The sequence below is a fragment of the Anolis sagrei genome, chromosome Y (assembly GCF_037176765.1).
Source record: "Anolis sagrei isolate rAnoSag1 chromosome Y, rAnoSag1.mat, whole genome shotgun sequence".
Classification (NCBI taxonomy): domain Eukaryota; kingdom Metazoa; phylum Chordata; class Lepidosauria; order Squamata; family Dactyloidae; genus Anolis; species Anolis sagrei.
In genome coordinates, this window is record NC_090035.1 from 76,676,825 (window position 1) to 76,688,896 (window position 12,072).

General features: G+C 39.8%; 1 protein-coding gene across 1 annotated transcript in view; it reads left to right on the top strand.

Annotated features, from left to right (window-relative positions):
- Window positions 1–795: 795 nt before the first annotated feature.
- LOC137095148 (serine/threonine-protein phosphatase 5) overlaps window positions 796–12,072 on the top strand; it is a 44,861-nt gene continuing 33,584 nt past the window's right edge. Inside the window, exon 1 of the mRNA XM_067461453.1 lies at window positions 796–990. Coding sequence (XP_067317554.1) covers window positions 855–990 — 136 coding nt within the window. The 5' untranslated portion in view covers window positions 796–854. The remainder of the gene's footprint in view (window positions 991–12,072) is intronic.

Below are 12,072 nucleotides of genomic sequence, written 5' to 3' on the forward strand. Positions count from 1 at the left end.
CACCCTAATACTATTACTGCTTGTGCACATTCAATTATTGCTTCTTTTATTTCCCTTTTGTTTCCCATTTCCTCTCTTTTCCCTAATACCACTATTTCCTTTGTTATGACCCACTTATAATTCTAATATATTAAATATAATTACTACTGATAATATTCAATATTAATATTTTATTATATTTATTATTTATTATTATTATTTATTGTTATTATATTGCTATTGATAATATAATAATAACATATAAATTGTTTTATTTTTGTATATTTGTATATTTTCAGTTGTATTGTAATGTTTTTAATTGTGATCCACTCTCTGTATGGAAAGATAAAGCAAGAATATAAACAAATTCATAAAATAAAAAAGACTCAACTCAAAAGCTTTGGGAATCTTGCCTAGAAACATTGACGTCACGTCCAGCCGCAAATAGACGCGCACCAATCGCCTTCCAGCTCGGCGCTGTCCAATCACCAAACAGCCAATCATAGCATCTTAGGGCACTTATTCTGTCCAATGACGTACCAGGCTTGCCTCTGGCTCCGCCCTTGAAGGAGGCGATGACGTATCAATTCGGGCCCCGCCTCCTAAGCTAGGGATGGAAACCACGTCTAGGAGTCCTCCCGGGTTTGCTTCTACGCATGCGTAACACGTCTGTGTGACGTCATTTCTGGCTCCGCCCCCTCTCCACCAGATTGTGGTTTGCCGGCTAGGAGTCCTCCCGGGTTTGCTTCTGCGCATGCGTAATACGTCTGTGTGACGTCATCTCTGGCTCCGCCCCCTCTTCACCAGATTGTGGTTTGCGACGTCCGCGCTTGACGGCTTTTCGTCGCGACGGTTCGTTTTACGGCCCGGCGGCGATGGCGGAGGGAGAGAGGGCGGAGAGCGGCGCCGGTGCAGGAGGGAGCAGCTCCGGGCGGCCGCCTCAGGAAGGGGAGCCGGGGACAATGGAGCGGGCCGAATCCCTCAAGACTCAGGCGAACGATTACTTCAAAGGTAGCGGAGGGGGCGTGGCCTCGCTCCCTGAGGAGAAAAGGGCGGGGCCTCGGTAGGGGCGGGGCAAACCGAAAAGGGGCGGGGCCTCCAACTTCACTGGCCAATGAGAAACGGAGGGCGGGTTCTGCGTTATCTAATGCGAGGCAGCGATTGGCTAAGGGGGAACTAAAGTAGCCAATAGGAAAATAGGGGTTCTCATTGACAGAAAAGGGGTTTTTGGAGGGCGGGGCCAACTGATGAAGGGGCGGGGCTTCTCATTCTTACCTCCAATGAGGGAGGGAGAGGTCTTTCCATTGACCAATGAAAGGGAGAGAATGACAAAGGCGGGAACTAGAGCAGCCAATAGGAGTAAAGGGGTCTCCTTGAAGGACAGGGAGGAGAGCCTGAAAAGGGGAGAGTATTGGAATTGAAGCATGGATTTTATGAGAATTATTTGACTTAAAGCCAACGATTATATAGACATACATCAATAATATTATAATGTAATGCAGTATAATACTAATGATCATACAATATAATAATATATATCAATAATATTGTATTATTGAATTAAATAATATTGTATTAATATCAATATCAATAATATTGTATTATTGAATTAATTATTGTAATATTGAATTAAAACCAACGATTACACATACATATAACTTCAATAATATTATAATGTAATATAGTATAATACTAATAATAATATAATAATATTGATATAGTCATACTGATATATTAAATAGAATTACTACGGGTAATATATAATAATGTAATAATATACTGTTTTATTATTGCATATTTGTTTATTTTTAAGTTGTAATGTTTTGATTTTGAGCCACTTTGAGTGTGCATATAGAGAGATAAAGTGGGATATAAATAAATCAGTGTTACATTAAGTTTGTCCCTGTTTGTCTTAATGAGCTTTTAAAACTGTGTTTCAATATCAATATCAAGTCAATACATAGTTCAAGGCAGGGCATAGTTTGAGTTAGGCCTGTTATTTATATCAGTCCCTACTATATGATATTTCTTTATATCTTTCAGCTTTGAATACATTTAAATCCATTTTATGGATTTTTATTTAATACCATTGATTTTTAATTCTATTTCAATGTTTGTGTGTATATGTGTGTGTGTGTGTGTGTGTGTATGTGGATTTTAAAATGGTATTGAAATGTTTTTAATGCAAGCCACTTTGAGTCTCCTTAAAGCAGGCTATAAATAAACATAATAATAAACATCACAGTGGAGAGCAAAAGCAGGGTATAAATAAACATAATAGTAAACAGACAGAGTGGAAAGCAAAAGAAGGTTATAAATAAACTTAATAATAAATATAAACACAGTGGAGAGCAAAAGCAGGATATAATAAGCATAATAATAAATATAAACACAGTGGAGAGCAAAAGCAGGGTATAAATAAACCTAATAATAAGCAGACAAAGTGGAAAGCAAAAGAAGATTATAAATAAACATCATAATAAATATAAACACAGTGGAGAGCAAAAGCAGGCTATAAATAAGCATAATAATAAACATAAACACAGTGGAGAGCAAAAGCAGGGTATAAATAATGATAATAATAAACAGACAAAGTGGAAAGCAAAAAGTTATAAATAAACTTAATAATAAATATAAACACAGTGGAGAGCAAAAGCAGGATATAATAAGCATAATAATAAATATAAACACAGTGGAGAGCAAAAGCAGGGTATAAATAAACCTAATAATAAACAGACAAAGTGGAAAGCAAAAGAAGATTATAAATAAACATCATAATAAATATAAACACAGTGGAGAGCAAAAGCAGGCTATAAATAAGCATAATAATAAACATAAACACAGTGGAGAGCAAAAGCAGGGTATAAATAATGATAATAATAAACAGACAAAGTGGAAAGCAAAAAGTTATAAATAAACTTAATAATAAATATAAACACAGTGGAGAGCAAAAGCAGGATATAATAAGCATAATAATAAATATAAACACAGTGGAGAGCAAAAGCAGGGTATAAATAAACCTAATAATAAACAGACAAAGTGGAAAGCAAAAGAAGATTATAAATAAACATCATAATAAATGTAAACACAGTGGAGAGCAAAAGCAGGGCATTAATAAAGATAATAATAAACACAGCGGAAAGCAAAAGCACGGCATTAATAAAAATAATAATAAACATAAACATAGTGGAGATGCAGGGCAGACCTTTGATCATTTTAGTTGCTCTCCTCTGGACACTTTCCAGCTTGTCAATATCTCTTTTGAACTGTGGTGCCCAGAATTGGACAAAGTATGCCAGGTTAAGAGGTCTCACCAAAGCAGACTAGAGAGGCACCATGACTTCCCTCGATCTAGACCCTAACTCTTTTTGATGCAGCCTGCAATCCATGTTTTTCTGCAAATCCTTGAAGAAAAGCATTATCTCACACTACAGGCAGTCCCCAGGTTGCAGACAAGATCGGTTTTGTAGGTTTGTTCTTTTGCTGAATATGTATGTTAGAACAAGGACATATTTTAAGTGTATCTCCAGTCAAATATATATGTGTGTGTATATATATATATATATAGAGAGAGAGAGAGAGTGCTAACACCCCAGTGGTGTTTGTTTTGCTGTCTGTATCCCTGTTCAAGAGATTTTACTTCTCTTTCCATCCCTGTGAGAATTCAATTTTGAAAAATTTAGCTCATGGAAACAAGTATTGGTGATAAAGCTTCACCTGAGACTGCTTTTCCTCATGATAATATCTCTTCCAGAAGTGAATTTCCCTTCCAAGGGTTCAATTTCTCTCGCTTCGTGTTGTCTCAGTCCTGTTCTTAACTATGAGTCATATCTAAGTCGTATCTTGGGGACTCCCTGTATTGCCAATTTGGCCGTAACTTCGGAGAGCCTTGCAATATCTGGTGGAGGACTACCGACCTAAAGGGCCAAAGGTCTTGTTTGGGATCATAGTATTGCTTTAGCAATACTCGGGTCCTTTGTATTTCCTGCCTGGATGAAATGTTGTGGATTCAGAGTCTGACCTTGTATCTCAGGCATGAGCAAACTTTGGCCTTCCAAAGTTTTGGACTTCAACTCCCACAATAGGCTATTAGGAATTGTGGGAGTTGAAGTCCAAAACACCTGGAAGGCCAAAGTTTGCTCATGCCTGTTGTATCTCATGTGACAAATCACCCACACACCCACTAGAACGATCTCTTCAGTCAGGGAGCATTGTTATCCGTGAGTGGGATTAGCATTTAAAGGCAATGTAATCTTTGGAGGTGATGCTGCGGCCAGCAGATTTGCAGCCCTGAGTCCATTAACGTCATAAAAGCTGTGCTGTTTCATTTTAAATAACTGTTGTTGCATGAAAGGTTGCATTAATTGGTCAGCCACCTTCTGTGAACCATTGCTTTGCTTTTTTTGGGATGTAGCAGGAAGGAATTTCCTCCAAGTAAGCTGTCATAAACCTGTACACTCTCACATATATTATATTTCAGTTAGTAAGCATCCATTTTATTTATTTACTAGCTGTACCCGCCATATGTTGCTGTGGCCAACCTTCCCTCTTTCTCTCCTTCTTTCCTTCCTTCTTTCACTCCTTCCTTCCTTCCTTCCTTCCTTCCTTCCTTCCTTCCTGTCTTTCCTTTTCTTCTTCCTTCCGTCTCTACCTCTTTCCTTCCTTCCCAACTTTTCTTTCTCTTCTGTCTCTCTTTTCTTCCTTCTCTCTTTCCTTCTTTCCTTCCTCTTTCTCTACACCTTCCCCCCTTCCTTCGCTCCCTCTTTCCTTCCTTCTTTCCCTTTTTTCTTTCCTTCTCTCCTTCCTTCTCTAACTTTCCTTCCTTCCCCCTTTCCCCCCTCTTTCTCTCCTTTCTTCCTTCTCTACCTCTTTCCTTCCTTCCTTCCTTCCTTCCTCCCTTCTCTCCATGCTTCCTTCCTTCCTTCTCCCCTTTCTTCCTTCCTTCCTTCCTTCCTTCCTTCCTTCCTTCTTTCCCTCCCTCCTCTCTCCTTCCTTCCTTCCTTCCTTCCTTCCTTCCTTCCTTCCTTCCTTCCTTCCTTCCTTCCTTCTTTCCCTCCCTCCCTCCCTCCCTCCCTCCCTCCCTCCTTCCTTCCTTCCTTCCTTCCTTCCTTCCTTCCTTCCTTCCTTCCCTTTTCTCCCCTTCCCTCCCCCTTTCTTCCCTTTTTTCTGTATTGTCATTTAGCTTTTCGTCATTTAGCTTTTTGGGGCTTTTTAAGTCCCTTCTGTTGTGTTTTTCAGTGTTTTTATGAGCGAAGGACATACATTGGGTTGTTAGGTGTCTTGTGTCCAAATTTGGTGTCAATTCCCCCAGTGGTTTTTGAGTTCCGTTAATCCCACAAACGAACATTACATTTTTATTTATATAGATTTATCATGAGGGTACAGTTTTAATATATTTACAAACACAAAATTTAAAAACTTGGCCTTATACTAAATGTCCTTTCACCAGAAGCTGACCCCTTGGAGTGCCTCTGGTGTCACTGTGAAAAGGTCTTCCATTGTGCATATAGCAGGGCTTAGGCTGCATTGTATGTAGTAGGTGGTCTGTGGTTTGCTCTTCTCCGCACTCACATGTTGTGGACTCCACTTTGTAGCCCCATTTCTTAAGATTGGCTCTGCATCACATGGTGCCAGAGTGCAGCCTGTTCAGTGCCTTCTAGATCGCTCAGTCTTCTGTGTGCCCAGAGGGAGTCTCTCATCCGGTCTCAGCCACTGATTGAGGTTCCAGGTTTTTGCCTGCCACTTTTGGACTCTTGCTTGCTGAGGTGTTCCTGTGAGTATATTTGCAGATCTTAGGAAGCTGTTTCTTGATTTAAGATATTGGTGTGCTGGCTGTTATCCGAAGAGAGGATGCGCCAAAGGTGTCAATGCCTTGGTCCTTTCATTGCTGGCTGCTACTTCCTGGCAGATGTCAGGTGGTGCAATACTGACTAAACATAATTTATCCCATGGCATAGGGTGTAGACATCCTGTGATAATGCGGCATGTCTCATTAAGAGCCACATCCACTGTTTTAGCGTGGTGATATGTGTTCCCCACTGGGCATGCATACTCAGCAGCAGAGTAGCATAGCGCAAGGGCAGATGTCTTCACTGTGTCTGGTTGTGATCCCCAGGTTGTGCCAGTCAGCTTTCGTATGATATTATTTCTAGTGACCACTTTTTGCTTGATATTCAGACAGTGCTTCTTGTAGGTCAGAGCACGGTCCAGGGCAACTCCCAGGTATTTGGGTATGCTGCAATACTCCAGTGGGATTCCTTCCCAGGTGATCCTCAGAGCTCGGGATGCTTGTCTGTTCTTAAGGTGAAAAGCATACGCCTGCATTTTAGATGGATTAGGAATCAGCTGGTTTTCCCTGTAATAGGCAGTAAGGGCACCTAAAGCTTCAGAGACCTTCTGTTCAATCACTTCATTAAGAGCCACATCCTTTGTTTTAGAGTGGTGAGATGTGTTCCACATAGGGCATGTGTACTCAAGGTGCCTTCACTGTGTCTGGTTGTGATCCCCAGGTTCTGCCAGTCAGCTTTCGGATGATATTATTTCTAGCACCCACGATTGATATCCAAGCAGGGTTTCTTATAAGTCAGGACACGGTAACCATGAATGAAAGAAACAGAACAGTGTAGGTAAAACATAGAGTGAGGCACTAAAATACAACATTTGATCAATCCATCAAAACTTTATTCCAATCCAAAGACCCAATTTGCTCAGCATTGAAAGGTCCACAACTATAAACTGATAAGACTAATTAAATATTTGAATATTTTTATGAAAGATAAAAATATTGTTGAATACTTACATTGCAGTGATAAAAGCTAACACAAAATGGGAATACCTTTAACACCGTGATTGTATTCTCCCAAAGTACTCCTTGTAAACTAGCTCTTGCAGGAGGATATCACTGCCTTCCTTGCAGGCTTGGATCCTTAACTTGTGGTTCAAAGAATGTTATTGGGGAATCCTGGACTCTCAAGCTACATTTGGTTGCGTCTTTGCCAATTTCCACAATGTGACTTTTTAAATCCTTAGCCAAACTGGCTTCTGACATTAGGTTTTTCTAGTGCCTTAGGCCATATTTCATTCTGGCTTGGACATGAAGGAAGGGAATTCCATGTAGACACTAATGTGCCTATTTCTGTGTAGTTTCTGCCTTAATGATTTCCGTTCTCGCTGTGCCATTGAACCTCCTAACCAATCTTGTGTTTAAATGGACAATTATTGCAATTCAATGTTTGTGTGTCATTTGTGTGCCGTGTGTAGCAGCTTAGGGGTGTGCGATTGCTCATTCAGCCTAATGGTAGCACCATCCCACTTCCATTTTCAGATCCTCCAGGCAAATTAGAATCCATGCCTCCTGCGAAGAGACTTATGAAAATACAGCATGACCCCTGTATTCGCAGGGGATATATTCCTGAAACCATGGAGATAGAAAATCAAGGATAATAACAAATCCCATTCAATTGTCTTTCCTTGTTCTTCAAATTTCTGAATTTTAATCTGTATTTTATCGGAGAATTATAACATGTATTTTAAGTGTGCGTGTACATGTATTGTTATACGTATTTTAATATTGTATTTTATCTCTCTTTATGAACCTATGTATGAGTCTTGAGCCACAAGGAGAGATAGGTAATACATTTATTATTATCGGGTTGTTGTAGGTTTTTTCGGGCTATATGGCCATGGTCTAGAGAGGCATTATCTCCTGATGTTTCGCCTGCATCTATGGCAAGCATCCTTAGAGGTAGTGAGGTCTGTTGGAACTAGGAAAAAGGGTTTATATATCTGTGGAATGACCAGGGTGAGACAAAGGACTCTTGTCTGCTGGAGCTAGGTGTGAATGTTTCAACTGACCACCTTGATTAGCATTTGATGGCCTGGCAGTGCCTGGAGCAATCTTTTGTTGAGAGGTGATGAGATGTCTTTGTTTGTTTCTGTTGTGCTGTTGTAATTTTAGAGTTTTTTAATACTGGTCGCCAGATTTTGTTCATTTTCATGGTTTCCTCCTTTCTGTTGAAATTGTCCACATGCTTGTGGATTTCAATGGCTTCTCTGTGTAGTCTGAAATAGTGGTTGTGAGAGTGGAATACAGAAATGCTGGACCACTCTCACAACCACCATGTCAGACTACAACAACCCAGTGATTCCGGCCATGAAAACCTTCGACAATACATTTATTATTATCATTATTTGAAACACAACAAGATGAGTCCACAGCAGACACTCTGCTGGCTGTTGTATTGGATCACACGTCGGACACTTCCCCAGTTCTAGGACTGTGTGATGTATCGGCAAATAATGCGTGCAGATTCCAGTAAGGTGGCCTTTTGCAGCTGGCAGATGGTAATCTTGTCAGCGCCCATTGTTTTTAAGTGCAGGCCAAGGTCTTTAGGCACTGAAACCAGTGTGCCGACCACCACTGGGATCACCTTGACTGGCTTGTGCCAGAGTCTTTGCAGTTCGATCTTTAAATCCTCATATCGTGTCAGCTTTTCCAGTTGTTTCTCTTCAATCCTGCTGTCACCTGGGATTGCAACATCCACGAGCCATACTTTGTTTTTTAACACGATTGTGAGGTCAGGAGTGTTGTGCTCCAAAACTCTGTCTGTCTGAATTCGGAAGACCCAGAGTAGCTTGACATGTTCATTTTCTGTAACTCTTTCCGGCTTGTGATCCCACCAGTTCTTTGTTACAGGCAGATGGTATTTGTGGCACAAGTTGCAATGAATCATCTGAGCAATGGTGTTGTGCCTCTGCTTGTAGTCTGTCTGTGCGATCTTCTTGACTATGGGATCTATTGTTTCATCTGCTTCCTTGCAGAGTCTACATTTGGGATCTGTTATTATTGGAACTCATAGATGGGACTTGTAGATGGGTCTTGTAATAATAATAATAATAATAATAATAATAATATAACTTATTTATTTATTTACTTTGCTTATATACCGCTGTTCTCAGCCCGGGGGCGACTCACAGAACATAGTACAACATAGAAAGAACAAGGTTCAAAATTGAAGACACAATCTAAAATAATCAGTCCAGCATTACCCAAAAACATCATCATCAAAAAACATCAATACTACAAAAGCCATTCCACGTCGATAATTTATCATCATTTTTTGTGGAATATTGTCCTGTGTGTAAGCAACACGGTATCTTGGAGTCCAGCCTTTGATTGTGCTTGCAGCTGATCTCTCTGGGGATTGTGGACCTGTTAGTCAGCCCGATGGCACTGGGGATTTTGGGTCTGCAAGTCATCAGGAGCAGGAGAGTCAGCCAGAAATTTTAAGCCCTGAAAAGGTGCAGTCTCTGTCTGATGGCCACATTCCAGAAAGGCAGTTCTCTAGGGAAGCAAGCTCAGAAACAAAACTGAACTCAAAGGATGGAAATGAGAGTCCAAGTGGACAGGCTAATGAGCAGCTAGATAGGAGATTTGTGTTCCGTCAACACAGAGCTTCTCAGGAGAATGTACGAAGGTCGAGACGCCTATTAGCCAAGAAGGCCTTATGAGTTTCCCATGGGAGAAAGCATGATTTTCTCTCAATATTAGCTAGACCAGTTGCTTCACCAGTCAAGGCAAGGTTGGTGTTTGAGTATAGAGCTTCTGTCTAGTCAAGAAATTTCTAGTTCTATGTTCCATGTTTCCTTTTGTTCATGTCTCATGATTCCCAGTTTTGAAGACTGTTCCTGAATCTCATGTTTGGGATTTATTCTGCTTTTGTATTCCTGGTTTATGATGCTACTCATGTACTTTGAATTCTGTGGATTTATCTTGATATTTGAACTTTGAATTTTTTAATATACTAGTTTGCTGAATTGCTCTTCACATAGTCCTCAATAATTCACTTTGCTATTTTACCTTGGACTGGAGTGAGTGTTATGTACAGAGTCTTGAAGTGCAACAAGTATAAACCTCAAAGAACTTTACCAATTCAATTCCAGTTCAGTTTTATTTATATAAAATGATCAAGGGTCTGGAGAACAAGCCCTATGAGGAGCAGCTTAAGGAGCTGGGCATGTTTAGCCTGAAGAAGAGAAGGATGAGAGGAGATATGATAGCCATGTATAAATATATGAGAGGAAGCCACAGGGAGGAGGGAGCAAGCTTTTTTTCTGCTTCCTTGGAGACTAGGACGCAATGGAACAATGGCTACAAACTACAAGAGAGGAGATTCCATCTGAACATAAGGAAGAACTTCCTGACTGTGAGAGCCGTTCAGCAGTGGAACTCTCTTCCCCGGAGTGTGGTGGAGGCTCCTTCTTTGGAAGCTTTTAAACAGGGGCTGGATGGCCATCTGTCAGGGGTGATTTGAATGCAATATTCCTGCTTCTTGGCAGAATGGGGTTGGACTGGATGGCCCATGAGGTCTCTTCCAACTCTTTGATTCTATGATTCTATGATTCTAATGCTTAGTCCGTGGGTCTTTCACATATAGAACAAAGAAGCATTTATTTATTTAAAACTTTTATATCCCGATCTTCTCACCTTCGTAGAGGGACTCAGACTGGCTTACAGCAAGGATTCAATGCTACTAATACAAGTTAAAACACCATACAACAATACAAGATTAAAATACATATAGATAAAATACATATATACCAAATCGCCAAGGTAAAATCATGTTCAACTCATATGTGGTCACTCACTTTGGTCTATAACCAGTCTTAGCCATTGTTCTGGGAATGCTTCATTCCATAACCAGGATTTCACTAGCCTCCTGAAGGACAAGAGGGAGGGAGCAGATCTAATCTTGTTTGGGAGAGAGTTCCATAGCCGAGGGGCCACCACAGAGAAGGCCCTGTCTCTCGTTCCCACCAAACGCGCTTGCGAAGGTGGTGGGACCGAGAGCAGGGCCTCTCCGGAAGATCTTAACCTCCATGATTGTTCATAGGGGAGAACATATACATATAAACCCATTTATAAAAACAATGCAACATTAAAAATACTACAGAAACTAGCTCTTGCATAGTGAGAAGCCAAGTAAAATTCAGTATTATTGAAGACTTAAACAAGAGAATTTTGAATATAACTGTATAATGATTAGATAAAAGCATTCCCAGCATAGTCAACTGCAATATCAGTCATTCATCATAATGTTATTTTATATTGTTGATTTTATTTGTTATTTCATATGTTAGATGTATTTTGTTATTGTGTGTTTATTATGTTGTATGATTTTGGGCCTGGCCTCATGTAAACCGCCCTGAGTCCCCTCTGGGGAGATGGTGGTGGGGTATAAATAAAGTTTAAGGTAAAGGTTGTCCCCTGACATTAAGTTCAGTCATGTCTGACTCTGGGGTGTGGTGCTCATCTCAATTTCTAAGCCGAAAAGCCGGCGTTGTCCATAGACACCTCCAAGGTCATGTGGCCAGCATAACTGCATGGAGCGCCGTTACCTTCCTGCCAGAGTAACCTATTGATCTACTCATATTTGCATGCGAAGGCAGAAGTGAGCAGAAGACATTTCCATCTTGTCTTTACTAATAATATAATATAGTATATTGTATATACATATAATATTTATAATATTATAATGTAATACAATACAATATAATACTAGTAATAATAATTCAATATTATAATTATAATTATATATTTACATTACATGTAATATTACTAATAATATTCTAATATAGCAGTATAGTGCAATATAGTAATATATACTGATATTGTACTATGCTAATAATATAATATATTGTATGAAAATATATATTGTAAACCGTTCTGAGTCCCCTTCGGGGTGAGAAGGGCGGCATATAAATGCCATAAATAAATAAATAAATAAATAAATTTTCGAACTGCTAGGTTGGCAGAAGCTAGGGCTGACAGTGGAAGCTCATGCCGCTCCCCAGAATCGAACCTGCGGCCTTTTGGTCAACAAACTCAGCATTATTATTGTTATTGTTATTATTCATCTTGCCCAAATTTTCAGTGTTGCCGTGGCAAAAAGAGACACCTTGTAAGCAACCGCAGAGTTAGTGTCAGTCAAAAGGTAGAAAATCTTTTCACATAATAATAATAACAATAATAACAATAATTTATTATTATCATCAACATTTTGTTGAATATTGTCCTGTGTGGATGCAACATGG